General features: G+C 43.8%; 6 protein-coding genes across 6 annotated transcripts; 3 read left to right on the top strand and 3 right to left on the bottom strand.

Annotated features, from left to right (window-relative positions):
• Positions 1-75: 75 nt before the first annotated feature.
• Positions 76-1,489, bottom strand: O0I10_007167 (uncharacterized protein; the record flags this gene model as incomplete). Its single annotated transcript, XM_058487185.1, has 6 exons — positions 76-282; positions 344-771; positions 827-890; positions 963-1,108; positions 1,192-1,270; positions 1,340-1,489. 6 exons carry the CDS (start codon positions 1,487-1,489, stop codon positions 76-78), a joined length of 1,074 nt encoding a protein of 357 aa, XP_058342000.1.
• Positions 1,490-2,386: 897 nt separating this feature from the next.
• O0I10_007166 (uncharacterized protein) lies at positions 2,387-6,269 on the top strand (the record flags this gene model as incomplete). Its single annotated transcript, XM_058487184.1, has 14 exons — positions 2,387-2,531; positions 2,638-2,951; positions 3,008-3,392; positions 3,456-3,722; positions 3,776-4,086; positions 4,153-4,250; positions 4,312-4,417; positions 4,481-4,859; positions 4,922-5,206; positions 5,259-5,453; positions 5,518-5,642; positions 5,711-5,804; positions 5,864-5,967; positions 6,024-6,269. The coding sequence occupies 14 exons, from the start codon at positions 2,387-2,389 to the stop codon at positions 6,267-6,269; spliced, it is 3,054 nt and encodes a 1,017-aa protein (XP_058341999.1).
• Positions 6,270-6,507: 238 nt separating this feature from the next.
• On the top strand, positions 6,508-7,809 carry O0I10_007165 (uncharacterized protein; the record flags this gene model as incomplete). Its single annotated transcript, XM_058487183.1, has 3 exons — positions 6,508-6,792; positions 6,872-7,376; positions 7,439-7,809. The coding sequence occupies 3 exons, from the start codon at positions 6,508-6,510 to the stop codon at positions 7,807-7,809; spliced, it is 1,161 nt and encodes a 386-aa protein (XP_058341998.1).
• Positions 7,810-9,665: 1,856 nt separating this feature from the next.
• On the top strand, positions 9,666-12,775 carry O0I10_007164 (alpha,alpha-trehalose-phosphate synthase (UDP-forming); the record flags this gene model as incomplete). Its single annotated transcript, XM_058487182.1, has 8 exons — positions 9,666-10,377; positions 10,446-10,586; positions 10,656-10,781; positions 10,849-10,901; positions 10,977-11,693; positions 11,752-11,934; positions 11,998-12,368; positions 12,430-12,775. 8 exons carry the CDS (start codon positions 9,666-9,668, stop codon positions 12,773-12,775), a joined length of 2,649 nt encoding a protein of 882 aa, XP_058341997.1.
• Positions 12,776-12,898: 123 nt separating this feature from the next.
• O0I10_007163 (uncharacterized protein) lies at positions 12,899-13,614 on the bottom strand (the record flags this gene model as incomplete). The annotated part of the gene is made up of 3 exons (XM_058487181.1): positions 12,899-13,125; positions 13,206-13,420; positions 13,472-13,614. The coding sequence occupies 3 exons, from the start codon at positions 13,612-13,614 to the stop codon at positions 12,899-12,901; spliced, it is 585 nt and encodes a 194-aa protein (XP_058341996.1).
• Positions 13,615-13,955: 341 nt separating this feature from the next.
• Positions 13,956-14,373, bottom strand: O0I10_007162 (uncharacterized protein; the record flags this gene model as incomplete). Its single annotated transcript, XM_058487180.1, has 2 exons — positions 13,956-14,242; positions 14,331-14,373. The coding sequence occupies 2 exons, from the start codon at positions 14,371-14,373 to the stop codon at positions 13,956-13,958; spliced, it is 330 nt and encodes a 109-aa protein (XP_058341995.1).
• Positions 14,374-17,545: the final 3,172 nt, after the last annotated feature.

Genomic DNA, 17,545 nt, shown 5'->3' with positions numbered 1-17,545 from the left:
TACGGGTAGAGATATACGTCAGACCTTGATCAATTTTTCCCCACGACCTCTATTTTGCCGACCTGTGTATACCTTTTAATCAATTTTAAGCATAGTTTTCATGCGTTCATACACGGCAAAGCTGACAGCGACCATAGGGACGACCTTGATGTAGCCAATGCTAAGACCCACGTAGAATCCCTTGAAACCTTTGACTCGATAGATATCTTTGACGGTTTCACTAAAGCTGACAAACATCTCTGGATTCAGCAGACCACCCACTTGCATTCGACGTCGGATGACCTAATGGCAAGGCAACGTACGTGAGTCACACGCATAGGATTTCACATCATGCAAATCATACCTCTAATGGATAACTACTGGTTTGAGCTACCAATCCAGCAATACCACCGCATGCTAATTCAGCCCATGTATTGAGTGGAGGTTTATCGATTTTGCGTCGTTGCTCTGGCGTGAGGTGAGGTGATGTGGGATCGAAATCCAAGGGTTGAAGTGCCCATTGTGATATAACAGGATGATGACGGCTGAGCTCTGTTGCCAGGTGATGTGTCCAAAATGAGACGCCTGCATAAGGGATCATGCCTGCTACCGTTGGTATGAATCCACGATAAAAGTTGGCAACGTTCATGCCTCGTGCTGCTGCTGGTTCATTGTAGATTTGGATCACCGTGGATACGAGACCTGGTCGTGCTTTGCCTGTTTGTTTGACCTCGTATGCCATTCGAACACGCAAAAGATCCAAGGGATAAGTAAATAAAACGGATGTGACACCTAGCAACGGGTATGTGTTATAATACATTTCTCGCCTCTCTCTTCATTAATTTACCAGCAAGTGATCCAGCAGAGAATTGTCGAGCGGCTGTTTCCTTTGATTTGATAGGCATCAGGATCTAACGAGATAGAAAATAATGGCTGAGTCATCTCGGGTGTGCGGGATAACAAATGACCGCATTGATGCTTACTGCCTTGTATTGTTCATAGGCAACAAATTTGATAGCTGCATAGGGAAAAATACGAATAAGCGTCACCGAATGTCCTTGAAACAATCCTCTCGATCCAGTATGCTTGACAATGTCACGAGCAGCCTTGAACACGCCTGAAAAGGTGCCTGTGATTGTAGTAACACAATTGGATTTAATCCAGGGGATATCAAATCATTGGAAAGAAGACGTCAAAGACTCCACACTATACCTGCATACTGCTCAAAGACGGGATTGCGTGCCTGAAAAAGAATCTTGACTCGATCAAGAGGTGCAATGATAGTCTTGGCCTGTTGTAATGAGTGTGAGTGGGAATCGTCCATGAGGGGGAAAGGCCAATGTGTGTTTTTTTTCAATACCATGCAACCGGCAATGCCACCAGCTAGACCCGATCGCATAACGTAGTCCATATTGCGTGTCTTTCGCACACTCTCTTGACGAGGGCTTCGAGCATCGGAAACATTACTGGGTGTTGTAATAGGGTTTTGAACAGCTGGTGGCGACTGCATATATATATCAAAGAGAAAAACAGGTGGAAAGGCAACGAGTCAGTGGAACAACAGGAGGGAGAAACCAAAAGGGGGAGGGAGCCTGGGAAAATCCCACATGAAAATTGACATGTGGGTGTGCCAATCATCTTCTTTCTATCGTCTCTTGACATCATCATTTACCCTTTCCATCTACATATGCAATGACACAAGCTCATCATGTTTGCCTAAGGAAGCGGCCCATCCTATAATTAGGGATCATCCACTACTCAAATAGCGTGTTCCTGAACGATCTTGACAGTCGTCGTCGTGCTTTCATTTGTAAAGAAGGATAACATTGAAATGAAAATCCCGCTCGGTGGTAATAGGCTATGCGGCTAATTGATAGCGAGAGGACCCAAAGAAACGGGTTTTACTATTGTTGTGTATGTGTTGCTGTACTCTTTATTCACGATGCAGGAAATGTATGGTTTTCATGCAATAGGATGTGGATGTGGTTGATGTTGCAATGGATAGCCATCCAATAAAGGTAAACACGCATCTTGAAGAAAAATAGCAGTACAAGAAGATCGATCATACTGTGCAAGGAGTGATTTTACAAGCCCAATCAATAGTAGATTACCATCCTAGTGGTTGGCACAAGATCCTTAATCGAGAATGCCTCTTTGTGGGATTTTAAAGGATTGCAATACAAGTATCTTCTCCCCACACACATAATATCAGACACTTGTAATTGCTTGTTTGGGTATTAGAGCATGAACAACAACATGGTGTTTATTATTGACGAGGTCGTATGAATGTAACATGAAAGCATATCTCTGTGTCGTAGTAGAAAGGATGTCAAAACGATGCTGAGGAAATTTGACAGGCTTGCCTTTTTCTCTCTTGCCGCGTAACACACACACAGGCGAAAAAGCTATGAACACTGATCAGCGACCCCCGATGGGTGTTCCTCCTCATCAACAAGCAGCACCACCTCGTCCGATTATACCAGCAACTGCAAATGCTCCTGGTCCTCATCCTCCTGCAATGAATGCTAGACCCATGCCACACCATCCAGCAGGTGCATAATAAGGCAAACTGTCTTTTGGGCCGCCTTCGTGATGACCACCCCCGCCCCTTTTCATGTGTCAACTAACATTGTGTCAATGGAATGCGTTTTTCTATAGGTGCTATACCTCCTCGGCCTGCTTATGGTCAACCTTTACGTCCAATGGTACGGCCCATGCCACCACAACAACAACCTGGAGCTACTACTACGCCTGTAGCACCCTCCCCACCACCAGGAGCGCGTCCTATGGGATCTGTTCCTGCTCAGCAACAGCCAATGCCTCATAACGTAGCACCAACAGCAGCAGCACAAAGACCACCACCATCCCCACAACCACTAGTAACTGCAAACAATCTAGTAGCACCAATGCAGAATATGCATATCCAACAACAGCAACAGCAACAGCAACAGCAGCAGCAACCAGGGGTGCAGGTAAAGATCATATTTATCTACTACTGCCATTAAAATATTGACAACATGATATATAGAAACATCCTCATTCTCGACGTGTTTATCCTCAAATGCCAGCTATGCCATCATCCTCACCACAAGCTCCAATGCCACAACAGCAGCAGCAGCAGCAACAACAACAGCCAATGGCATCCCCTGCATCCAATGCTGCTTCACCACACACTCGAACAGCATCCGCTGGTGTTGGTTATACCCAAGGTCCTTACACTCACACTGGTCAACACCTACCACCTGAATTACGTCCACCACAACAACCAAGACCAAGAATTGATCCAGATCAAATGCCTGCTCCTGTACAAGTGCGTGAACAAGATCAATTGGTCTTTGGTGATAAGTTTTTTGGGACCATTGAACGTGATCGCGTCCCCTTGGCAACCACAAACTATATTGGATTGGACCAAGGTAAAGGAAAAAGAGGGTAAAAGAGGGTTCTTAGAGAAGGTAGTACTAAGCATACGTACATAGGCAATTGCAATCCTCGTTATATGCGTGCCACGGTGGATAAGATTCCATATTCCAAGGACCTTGCCGATTTATCAAAGCTGCCTCTAGGCTTGGTTGTTCAACCTTTGGCTAAGCAGAAAAAGGAAGAGGTGTCGATCCAAGTGGTTGATCATGGAGAAGAGGGGCCTGTTCGATGCACTCGATGTCGAGCTTATATCAATCCATGGTGTACTTTTACTCAAGGTGGATCACGCTTCATTTGCAACATTTGCTCGCATGTCAATGAAGGTAAGACATAGATCATCCATCAAAGTTGCAATCCATTGATTGTCTTTTTATAGTTCCTTCATGGTATTTTGCCAATATCGACATGTCAGGACGACGCGTGGATGCTGATCAGAAACCCGAATTGAGATATGGCTCCGTGGAATTTGCTGTGCCTGCTGAATACAACTCGACACGTTCGCCCACTGCATTGCATTATATCTTTGCTATTGATGTCTCAGCTCAAGCAGTACAAAGTGGAATGGTTCAAGCTTGCTGTGATGCACTGGAAAAGACGCTCTTTGCCAATGGTACAAGCCGTTTACCTGCTGGTGTCAAGGTTGGCATCCTTACGTTTGATCGTACAGTACACTTTTATAACTTGTCGGTAAGTATATGGAATTTCAATGATGTCAAGTACATACGAGATGGCTGATCCCCCTCGCTCTCTTAGTCGAGTTTATCGCAAGCCCAAATGCTTGTCGTGTCCGATATTGATGATATGTTTATACCTTTGCAACATGGCTTCCTCGTTGATCCTGCTGAATCAGCGTAAGTATCATGCATCAGTCAAAGGAATGCACTCGCTTATCACTCAATGGGATATTCATAGATCCGTTATTACCGATTTGCTGCAAAGCATACCCCACATGTACAAAGACAACATGCGACCAGAATCCGTATTTACTTCTGCCGTGCGAGGTGCATTGACAGCTTTGGTAAGTAAAGGTAGTGGATGATATTATGAGATGAAACTTGGGGTACTAAGGGATCTCCTTTAGAATAATACGGGTGGACAAGTATTCGTTTTCCAATCATGCCTTCCCAACCACGGTGCCGACATGTTACGACCAAGAGAAGATAAATCGCTATACAACACCGACAAGGAAAAGCAATTGTTCAATTCGCAAAATGACACTTACAAGGCATTGGGTGATGCATGTGTTGATAAAGCCGTGTGTGTTCACACATGGCTCCTTCCTTCTCAAAATGTCGATGTGGCGACTCTTGGTGTGGTGTCAACAATGACGGGTGGCGATGTGCGATATTATCCCAACTTTAATGGCAACAACGAGAGCAACAAGATTGCATATCAACTCGACCACGATGTTCATCGTGAGACTGGTTACGATGGTGTTGTACGCATTCGATGTTCTGATGGTATGTATTATCTTTTAGATGCGAAGGATGGATAACTCATGGCATGTGGATGTTGTTATTAGGCTTACAAGTGATCGATCATTACGGCAATTGTCGCATGAGCACCTATACCGATATGGATCTTGCTGGTATCGATGAAGATAAAGCATTCGCTGCGGTTCTTAAGCACGATAGCAAGCTTGACTTTTCTCGCAACGTATGCTTCCAATGTGCTATGCTATATACCACAAAAACTGGCGAGCGTCGTGTTCGTGTTCACAATCTCAGCCTTACTGCTACGAATCAAATTGCTGATGTTTTCCGTACCGGTGATGTGGATGCAACTATCAGCGTCATGGCAAGAAAAGGTACATAAAGGCATGCTTGTGGAACAGAGCGCTCATCGACTTATATACTTAGCTATCTTCGATTCCAAGCATAAGAGCCGGCGAGATGTTCACAAAAAGCTGACCGATGATTGTGTGGCTATTTTGACGGCGTATCGAACGAATTGTGCTGCAACAACATCCGCTGGTCAACTCATTTTACCCGAGGCATTCAAGCTCTTGCCCATATACGCACACGGTTTAATGCGTTCGCAGGCACTTCGTGGAGGTACTAAGCGTGGTATCCAAATGACGTTTTGATCATCTGACATTTCATCTTTTTCCTTTTATAGTGGGAGTGGATGTCAATTCAGACGTCAGGGTTGCATCCATGATGCTTTTCAATGGATTAGGGGTCTATGAATTAGTCTCAACACTTTATCCACGAATGATTCCAGTCACCAACATGCCTGAAGATGTAAGTGCGAATGTGTAGTACCTGATTACCCCCCCCATTCACTAACCACCGTTTCTGAATTTGGCTAGTGTGGTGTTATCGACTTGAAAGGACATGTCAAATTACCACCCATGATACGCACATCCTATGAACGATTAGATAGCAAGGGGGCATATCTACTTGGTAAGTTGAGAATCATCTCGCATATCATGCAAAAGATTGACCACGTGCACCCATAAAAGACACCGGTTCAGATCTCTACTTTTGGCTCGGCAATAGAGTTTCTAGCGAATTCATCCAACATGTATTTGGTGTACACACTCTTGATGAAGTGGACGTCAACATGGTAAGTTAATGTAGCTAACCCTTTGAGTTCTTATTAACGGGTGTCTTCTACTATAGGCCTTACTACCATTGCTGGACAACCCGCTCTCTGAAAAGATCCATGATATCGTGAGACAATTACAGTCTGAACGATCGCGTTACCTTCAGCTCCGCATTGTTCGGCAGGATATGGATCCACAGGAGTTTGTCTTTTCTACATGGATGGCAGAGGATCGTAATGCCGAGGTTCAAACATACGTCGACTACATGTGCGTGCTGCATCGAAAGATCCAGGATGAGATGAAGAAAAACAGTAATTATTAATGCCCCAACATCTATACGTCAACAAACAACAAATACATATTACATTTGATAGAAGCATTATGACATGTGTGTGCCTCTCTTTTGCCGTTCTTGTCCAAATCTATCAATCAACTTGGGTGGATAAACAACCAATCTCCCCTATCTTTGTATGATTCTTCGATCTACACTCTTCTTGTTGAATGTAAGCCAGGGTTTCCTTTCTTCTCTTCCACTTTTTCGAATCATCATCATCCCAATAATGGATCGCTTCTTTCTGCGAACAAGTATTATCGAGAAAGGTGCCGGTCTCTCACCTACCGGGGTTGCACCATGGGCTGATTCAAAGCAACGCATTGGTTTTATCAAATTACGACTCGAGCCTCCTGTACATTTTCAGAGTTGGCGTGATGTTATCGATGTATTCATGAATCACGAGTTTTTACGGGTGATATTGGCTATTGCTTGGATCATTGCCTGTGGGCTCATTGAATCGTTCCTGGCACAACTAAGTGATATGCGTTTTGCTGATATCAACTTTGACAAGGTAGTACTACTATTCCTACTTTCATCCAACGATATCCACTACCTTTGTTAATAACAGCAACATCTACTACTGTATGCAGCATACCTTGAGAGATCTATTACATGACGCATTCCCGAGAATCGAAAACTATCAGATCGTCAACTATTTGCTTCTCACTATCGTTTTATGCACGTTGTTGGGGTTCCTTTTGCAGTCACCAGATTGGACGATGAGATGGATCGTATTAAGGCGATGGCTGGTGATCATGGGATTCATTTACATCTTTCGCGGCATTTGTTTGGTGGCAACTACCCTGCCCTCTTCACGCATGAATGATTGTCAACCACCCGAGGTAGCTCTCCATGGGTCAGCAGCCGAAAGATTTGCATTCCTTTTCAATCAAATCGTTGGTGGTATCAGCCCGTGCACGGACAACATATTTTCAGGTCACACCTCGACCATGATGTCGTGTGTTATGGTGTGGCGTATTCATTCACGTTTAACAAGGCCTTTCACTTGGTTTATTTATCTCCTTTTCATCGCTGCGGTGCTTATCATCCTTTTCACCCGATTCCATTACACGGTGGACGTAATTTTGGCTATCTGTAAGTGCAAAGAGGGAGCAGCAACAAGAGGTGAGCAATAACAGTAGCGCTTATTTTATTAGACATTAGCTATTCGGCTTGGTACATTTATATGAATTGCATCCAGGAGGCAGTACAAAGGGCTGTGTTTGGGTTTCAACATCATTCAACTTTGGATCTTTTTCGTTCTCAATTCAACTCGTTTGATGCGTCAGCTATCTACGCTTATTTAACTTGGCAGCCAAACCCTATTCCTTCAGCATGGCTCATTCACTTGATCAGTTACTGTGATGGTTTGGACATTCGCTTACGTGCTCTCGGGATATTGGATGAACATGGCAACCCGCGTCGTGAATCATTACAACTTGTGGATGTACATCAAATGACGACCGCTGCGAATATAAATGGAGGAATGGAACCTCACCAACAGCCCATGCAGTCGTTGCCTGTGTAATGGATGATAATCGTCGACGATGTATTCTATATACTTTTACGCTCTATAAACCTATTATTACTCCTTTGTATGTATACATAATCCCCCCTTGCATTATGCTGTGGCGTGCGAGTAGTAGTAGTTGTGTAACATCCTGCTGTCAAAACCACTCCCACCCCCTTTCAATCCATCTCTTCTTCTCCTTTTTCCCCATTTCCCTCTTTTCAATGAAACGTTGGATTGAAGCTTTCAAGAGATTGTGTGGATTTGGACGTCCTGATTGCTTTGCAATTATTATCTTAATGGCCATGATCGCATGCTATGGCACAATGAGCAAATCGATTATCAACACGCCATGGTTCTTATCGTTTATCAAAAGAGCGATGCATCATGTAATCAGCAATCCAAAAGTACCACCACCATCATCATCAGCTATTGTAGGCGCCAACAGTAAACGCAAGCCAAGGAAGCGAGTGTTTATAAAAAGTAAACAATGTTTCACTTGTTTTGTCGTTCGTTTATATACCTTTTTCTCACAAGGCTATTCATTGCAGCTGTAACACGAATGGGTCCCAAAGGCATTCGGATGCGAAGTTGGGTCATCGACATTCGACGAAACGATTTGACGCGGCTAGCGTATGTGAATAATGAAAAGCGACAAAACGACCACCACCATGCATTACTAGTCTTTGTTGATTTTGATCGAACATTGACGATACCTCGACCCATTGCAGTTTCCCACCAATTAATCACGTGCAGACCACCACCATTATTACAAACGTTGGGAGTGGGACTATTTTATCAGCGATACCATCAGCAACAACAACAATGGCACACTCGCCCGCATCCATGCATACCTTTCTTTCGCCAACAACGTTCGCCCATAAACGATCCAATCCCCTAATTTTAGCCATCTCGCATTGTATATTGCAGCATACTGTTTTCCCCTCTTGTACCATATTCTTCCCGCCAAACACAACCACCATCATCATGAAAACAAATGAAGAAGCCAAAATTGTGGTTTGATCATGGCTTTTTTTTTCTACACCTTTCTTAGTGTGAACGCATGGCCCCCCGTTTTTGGATCGGCATTAAAGCGAGCGGCAAGTCTTATTGAGAATCGGAATCGGCACAACCAAGAAAAGGAGATGGTCTGAAACGGGTGGTGGATTTACACAGGTTACACACAAGCTCCGCAATAAATGTGTTTCCAAGTAGTTCTACGGAAGAAGTGTACAAAGAACTGGGAACCTACCCATCACCCGCCATCCACGATTGTCATCGATAAAAGATCAAGGTATGTGATAGAATAAATGAGATAGCAGCTGGTGGCACATTACAAATGCAATGATAATCATTGTCACGGGACATTACACTATAAAGGCAAAAAAAGGGGGGCCAAACATGCAATCTTGAAAATCTTAGGTTTATGTACTTCCGTTTTCCTGTGGTTGTTCTCATGTTGTATTCTTTTCAAATCTGATGGTAATGGTGGCACACTAACAATATTGTAACATTGGTGCGAATGACTGGGGCACGTGAATGCGGCGTATCATGTGCGCAACATGTAAATCTGCTCATCAGCATTCTTTTTTGTTTTGTCATGTTGGGCAACACCACCACCCAAAGGCTACACAACAAGGTGTTCATTGTGCTTCTCCCGGACCAGATCGATTTGGTCCGACTACTTTAATTGTTCCAAGAAAAAGAAAGCGAGGGAAACCATGTATGCAGTGCTGCTGATGCTGCGTTATCTCTTTCGGGAATATGGGTTCCCGATAACACGGTTCAAGTATAAAAAAAGGTCCATGCGCACATTCTTTTTCTTTCCCTTTCCTTTAACACACTCGTGTGGTGAATTTTCTAGTTTCCACAAAATGCCATCCGATCCACAACATCCACAACAACCCCTCACAGCTGAAAATGTGGCACAATACTTGCCATTGTCTGGTCACCTTCCCAAGATCCCTGGCCGTATCATTAATGTCACTCACCAAATCCCATATAACATTATACGTTCACCACCTACCATGACCTCGTTGGATTCAACCCAACAACCACCTACCCCACCTTATTCCCCTCCTTCCACTTCTTTTTTGGGATCACTGCAACAGGATGTATCCGACGAAGAAACAAGTGGAAACAGCAGTAGCAGTAGTAGCGATGGTGGTAATGGTAGTAGCAATGATCTTTTCCGCCAAATGCAAGCATCTCGTTTTCAACATCATCATCATCATCAAGAACATTCACCTGTATCCTCTGCACCGATATCCAAGTTGGCAAGACACCATAGACGCACAGGCACATTGCGTGTCAAGTTCCATGCAGCCGATTGGACCGTTGTACAAAGCCGTGGACACGGGGCCCTTTATGCAGGGCTACAAAGCCTGAGTCAACATTGGGAAACGATTCACATTGGTTGGACTGGTCCTATTCGCATCGCACATAGCAAAAAGACGGTCCCTTCCGAGGACATTGATCCTGCTGATAAGAAGAAACTTGAGACTTTGCTTTGGGAAAAGGGACGCATCGTTCCCATCTTTTTGGATAATAAGGCTAATGGCCATTACGAAGGTTATTGTAAAGAAGGTATGTAAGGCGCCAACAACAAGGAAATAGGGAATAATACATGGTGCTCATTATGATGGTGGATATAGTGCTATGGCCATTGCTTCATTATCTTGTATGGAACAAAGCAACCGATGGCCGTGCTGAAAAGCAAAATTGGCATGACTATGTGGCAGTAAATCAACAATTTGCCAATACTATCGTAGCCCATTACCGACAAGGCGATATTAGTAAGTCTTTCATAAGCACACACACATTCGAGTCTAGGCACTAAGAGGAGAAAAAAAACCATGCAATAGTTTCAATCCACGACTACCACTTGCTATTGGTTCCCGAGATGGTGCGAGCACAAATACCCGATGCAGCGATTGGCATCTTCATTCATGCAACTTTTCCCAGCTCAGAAATCTTTCGATGCCTTTCTGGTAAGTGGTAAAGAATGGAAGATGACTTTTGTACGTGTGTTGTTGACAAAGCAAATTAAATTTGTAGTACGAAATGAGATCTTGAGTGGCATGGTGGGAGCTGATTTGGTTGGTTTCCAGGTATGACAGTGAGTTGGGTGGTGCTACAATGCTTGCATTCGTGTGGGTATATGCTGACTTTTATATACCTATTAGACTTATGCATACGCTCGCCATTTCATTTCTTCATGTACGCGTGTATTGGGTTACGAGTCTACTTTGGTGGGTGTCAATGCCAATTCACGTCAAGTATCGGTTGGCACATGGCCTATTGGTATTGATGTGGATCGTATCAATCGTTTCAGAAAGGAGCCAGGAGTACAACCCAAGATCCAAGCTATTCGCGACATGTATATGGGCAAAAAGATTATCATTGGACGTGACAAATTGGATCAAACCAAAGGCGTGCTTCAAAAGCTACATGCCTTTGAGCAATTTTTGCACGATTATCCCGAATGGCGTAACCAAGTGGTGTTGATCCAGGTGACAACGCCTACAGTACATGGCATGAGCAAGCTTGAGACGAAGGTGTCTGAGACCGTCAGCCACATTAATGGTCTTTATGGATCGCTTGAATTTACTCCCATCCACCATTATCATCAAGACATTGATCGTGACGAGTATTATGCATTGCTATCGGCAGCCGATGTTGGTCTTATTACAAGTGTACGAGATGGCATGAACACTACCTCATTTGAATTTATCATTTGCCAAAGTGAACAACACGCACCTCTTATCCTCTCTGAATTTACTGGTACGGCCGGATCTCTTAGTGCAGCACTCATGGTCAACCCTTGGGATTCAGCAGGCGTGGCGCGAGCTATTAATGAAGCTCTATGCATGTCACCTGAAGAAAAGCATACTCGTCACCTGGTATGTGATCCTCATCATGGTATACCTACCTTTAAAGCTAACCTTCATCTTACGTTAGCAACTTTACAATCACGTTACAGCACACACTGCAAGCTTTTGGGCTCATTCATTTATCAAGCACCTGGTTAGCTGCACCGAGAAAAGGACCCTTAGGTCGCATGAGACGCCCGCATTGGACCGGACCCGTTTAGTGGATGCGTACAAACAAGCTAAGAAACGCCTCATGTTTTTTGACTATGATGTAAGTTTTGCGTTTTTGAAATGATAGAGAAGGAGGAAAAAAGCTCATTGCATATTATTGTAGGGTACACTTACACCGATTGTGTCTGTCCCATCGGATGCAAAGCCATCAAAACCTGTTCTCGAACACCTGCAAAAGCTGTGCAATGATCCTCGCAACGAAGTATGGGTTATTTCAGGACGTGATCAACAAACATTGGATGATTGGCTTGGCAGTGCCATTACCAATATTGGATTGAGTGCAGAGCATGGTAGTTTCCTCAAGACCGCCAACGCTGGTCGCTGGGTCAACATGCTGGATGATGTCAACATGAGCTGGAAACAGGATGTCACTGAGATCTTTGAATACTATACTGAAAGGACACAAGGGAGCTTTACTGAACACAAAAAGTCATCCATCACTTGGCATTATCGTCTTGCGGATGCTGAATATGGGTAATGTATCTTTATCTTCTTTTCATTAAGAGCTGCATCTAATGCCAATGTCTACGTATAGTGCCTTCCAAGCTAAAGAATGCCAAAACCATTTGGAGAATGCCATCGTATCAAAGCTGCCAGTGGAGATCCTTCTTGGTAAAAAGAACATTGAAGTACGACCTGCATCTATCAACAAGGGTGAAATTGTCAAGCGTATCCTAGCACAACATCCCGATGCCGACTTTGTCATTTGTGCCGGTGACGATAAGACTGATGAAGACATGTTCCGCACACTTGCAACCAGCTCGATCCATGATACATTTTCAGTTACTGTGGGCTCACCCGAAAAGAAGACGTTGGCAAGTTGGCATGTCCGATCCAGCGGTGATATCGTGGATGTATTAGGCCAAATGGCATCAGCATAAAAAAAGTTACAATTCTCTTTTTGCATTCTGATTTGAATCATCATCATAGTCGTATCATGTTTCCTCATCCTCTTTTATTACATGTCAAATAATACATCACTATTTTTCTGCATACGTTCCATGTTATTGTTCATCCATCTTCTCATCTTCTTGTGGTTTGCCGTTCATGGGTGGTTGAAAAACTGATTCCAGATGTCTTAATGCAGCTTGTTGTACTTCGGTTAACTCTGCCTCGTCGCTAGGATCCGCAAAGAACTCTGATTCATCTTCAAGTGCTTCTTGTTCAGCCATGAATTCTTCATCTGGATGCAATGCAGCACAATCAGACAAGGCCATGTAGATTCCTTCCACTATATATATATATATATATATAACGATCCATGATCAGCAAAGATACCATCATCATCTACCACAATTGATCAATTCTTACATGCACCAGTATCTTCAGGCATAAACTTGAGCTCGGTCACAATATCTTGTTCATCTTCATCCTCGGGTAGTTGTTGGTTGGGGAAGAATCGACCAGCTTCCAATTGACAATAGATGCAAGGGCGTTCTTCTCGTCGTGAAATAGCATGGATGATGATATCTGGGTAGTCCACTGCAATACCCGAATTGGCACTAGTAGAATAAAAGTATACTTGGCTACACACTATCAATAATGCGTCAACAACAAAACGCGACCTTGTACACTACCTCTCGCATACATAAAGATCACCACGGATCGGCTCATTGACACCGGCCAAGGGAGGCAAGACAAGTAGATCAGTGTCCTTTTGAGTATGTCGTACCACCTGATCAGAGAGATCGGGAGCTGCCGAAAGCAATGTCACCGTCATTATATAAAGTGGTGTATGTGTGGGTGAGTCGTGTACAAAATAGAAAGAAGGTTGGGCTTCAAATGGAGCTGGGTGTGATATAGCTCCCACCACCAATTGATTCAGCCTCGAGAATGAATTCCATCACCATGGTAACCCCCTTAACCCAAACAAAGACCACTGTTTCCATGGTAGCATGTAGAATAGATAATTGCGTTTTGAGAACAAGTTACAAATATGAATGCGGGAAGTATATATGTGTGTTGTGCGTGTGCGTGTGCGTGTCGATACAAGATGTCAATGTGTGTATAATAGGAGAGCGAGATAGATATGCAGAGACAAAAGAGATATGCAAAAGGTTTCTAAAAGACGGTACCCTTCTTTTTGGATTTGCCGGGAGCCTTTCTACGAATAGCCTTCTTCTTCTCAGCAGCTCGTTTAAGTTGACGATAGGAAGGAGTCATGTCGTTTTTGCTATCGGTATCCATCATATCCTTGTTTTGATCCTTCTCCTTCTTCTCTTGTCCTGATGCTTCATCATCCATAAAGTCTCCAACCTTGGGCTTCAAAGCTGCCTTGGCTTGTGCTTCAGCTAACCGGGCAAGACGTGCATCCTCCACCGGCTTGAAAACTTCCTCACGCTTGATAGCTATCAACATGAACGATCTCGAGATCAGTTACCTTGCTTCCCCTTCTCCATTTAACCACACACTCGATATCGCACAAGCGTGAATTACCTCTGTATCGTTTCTTGGTATGCGATCGTAAACTGCGGCCCATAGTGCTGTATGTGTCAAGAGGAGAGAAAAACTTGCTTGCCGTACAAAAAATCAAATAAATCCAGCTGTTGCCAGCCACCGCCCATCATTGGCTTCTATTTCAGATCCAGCAGGCCGATTTATCATGCCTGTAATTGGATCATCATATAATGCTAAAGTGCGCAATCATACAATTATACCACCATGACAGGATCTTGTGTATGTGAACAATAGCGATAGATAACAGTAGATGATAGTTATTTTCATGACTTTATGATGCATGTTGACATTGGTCCTAAGTTTGGCTATACCAATGGTGGCGGATTCATGCATGATGGAAGATACCAGCACACCTAAAAAACAACTCTTCGATGTAAATATGGCCGTTGATTGAAGCAGTGCCACATGATGTTCAGCTTTGATGATGCCGTATCATTCATCATCTACCACATAATACAATCCATGTTCACAATGCATTGCGTACAGTATGTCACAACTTGGTTGAGTGATGCGACCGAAAATCATGATCGAGCAAGTAACAGGGTGGATAGCTGGGTGGAAAAGGGAGCATATAAGCAGCGATCGGGTGACTCTTTTGATCAGCATATTAAACTTGCAATTACTAGGATAGATGAATGTCACAAATGCAGTGACGAAAATGGTTCAGGTTACTTGGCATGTCGTCGTCAGGAATGATTGGTCGTATCACGTAGTAGATAACCTCGCTTCCCGATCTTCTATTTCTATTCCCTCTTTCAAACCAGAAAGCAACCAAGTAATCTACATCTTGCCCATACGAGCTGCTAGCATGATACCCCAAAATAGTAGTACGTTCAATCCAATTTTCATTCAATGACAAAGCTGAAGAATAGTATATAGTAGTGAGGGTGTCTATCAAGTAAATCTGGTAAAGGGACAGCATTGCAAAGATACGAGGGGTGAATCACATAGGGTCCACAGGGATAATGGTTTCATTGCATTCTTGGTCGTTGTCGTCTCAAGCGTCTTGATCCATGATTGCAAAATAGCTGATGCATGCATTGAATCGAGTACTCCAATACCGTCCATCCATGGTTGTACAACACCGTTCGTCAAAGATAGAGCCCTTTTGTCAATTCCATCCAATCCATCATCATCCTCAGTCATATCCACGTGATAGAATCCATCGTTCCTGCTGAAGACGCTTAAAGTAACCAAAGCAACATTCCATGGTTCACCATCACTGCACTTGATTGCATCCCTCCATCCGTAACCATTGCAAATCCAATATGTTGGTTGAAAAGGGCCATGTGATCGCTGCATGCTTCCATTTCCATCCTGCTGTTCATCTCTCTCTTTCTTGGGTCACTTTCCATCGCTGCTCAACCAGGTGAAGAATTGCTTGTATTGCGGCGTCTGGATAGCTGATACGGATCATCCCTTGGTATCCGTACGTATCAAAGCAAGCTGCTGTACGTAAATAATGCGATTTCCATACAATGGCTATCTGCTGTTCATGTAAAAAAGGACTGCAAAGCAATGCTGCATACAAATAACGCTTTTCGAGACAATGAAATAAAGGCCTTTCTTGTAGCAGCTGCTGCTACGGTTGGTCGTGGCAGAGGAGCGTGCAAGAGAGCGTGTGTTGTAGTAGAGCGACAAGGCTGTGAACGTGGTTTGAGACAATGGAGTAAAAGACCTTGCTAATGGCAACTGCTGGAATGAATGCTGTTGCGTTTGATCGTGGTAGGGAAGCGTGCAAGAGCGTGTATTGTGTCAAGCGACTCGTGTGTTGTAGAAGCAAGAAGGTCGTCTACACGCCATGCACTTGCCATTCAGTCAAAGACAATCGAATCAAGACCAGTTGTAGGATGGACATGATGGTTGAAGCAGGACAATCATTCGTAGGTGGTAGTTGTATACTTGAATGGGGCAACAGTTGGGAATGGCGGGAGGAAGAGACAAGAAGCAGGGAGAGGAAGAACTGGATTTAGATTTTTCTCAAGTTGGATGGTGTTTCTTTGTTTTGGCGTTGTTCAATCAAATCCCCTCGGTTCGAGAAAGTTGAAGGATGGAAATGATGGGCTGGAGCAGAGGAGTCGTTCACATGCATTGGATTGGGTAACAAAGTTGAATGGGAGGAGGGGGCTGCTAGCTGGCAGTTTACAAATAACTAAGAGATTAAATTTTTCTCAAATTGGACGATACTTCTGTGCTTGGACCGTAACTCATCCAAATCAGCTCGGATCGAGAAAGTTGAAAGATGGACATGATGGGCTGGAGCAGGACAATCGTTCACATGCATTAGATTGGGCAATAAAGGTGAATGGGAGGAAGAGACTATTAGCTGTAATTTATGAATGGTTACTAAATAGTGTAAAAGTATCATGCATGAACCCTTCAGGTCCGTCCGATCGCCTGTGTTACACAAAGAAGTCCATCTGCATCTTTGACTCTCTCAGGTCTACCTACTCGACAATGAACAAAGACCACTTGTCATATAGCATCACGCTTACAACATAAAACGCCCCTATCCCAAGATTTCACAATCAAACGTGGGGTTTTGAATAGAGCAATGTGCTCGGCTTGGCCAACAGCACCTTGTGTGAAAGTTTCAAGTTGATCGTGGCCAATCCCAGATTTCGCAATGTCGCTACCAGCCAAACTGGATCTGGGGGTCGACCTCTTCAACGACGACGATGACCAAAAAATATTTTTTTGGGTTGTTTGCGACATTGAACGTGAAACTTTCACACAAGGTGCTGTTGGCCAAGCCGAGCACACTGCTCTATTCAAAACCCCACGTTTCATTGTAAAGTTTGGAGATACATGCACCTTTATGTTTGTAAGCGTGATGCTATATGAGAAGTGGTCTTTGTTCATTGCCAAGTAGCTACACCCTGGAGAGCCAAAGATGCAGAAGGACCTCTTTGGGTAACTCAGCTAAAAAGTCAGGACTTCAGGGACAATGCATGAAAGGTACGCAACCCTCACTTTTATGTCATACATTGGCAGCCAATAGCCACTTTTGTGCATTCCCAACTTTTGTGCATTCTATTGTAGGTGGACGATGCTCCTGCTCTAGACATTCATTTCCATGATTAAAGTAGGTTGATCCGAGCTGATTTGGTTGAGTTACGCCTACACAAGGTTACATCGGTTGAGCTACATCGAGCGTGCTCTATGTAGCAATACGTAACTGAACGAAGTACAAT

This window comes from Lichtheimia ornata (assembly GCF_029851405.1).
Source record: "Lichtheimia ornata isolate CBS 291.66 chromosome Unknown scaffold00034, whole genome shotgun sequence".
Classification (NCBI taxonomy): domain Eukaryota; kingdom Fungi; phylum Mucoromycota; class Mucoromycetes; order Mucorales; family Lichtheimiaceae; genus Lichtheimia; species Lichtheimia ornata.
The sequence above is the reverse complement of the archived record's forward strand: the minus strand, read 5'-3'. Positions and strand labels throughout refer to the sequence as shown.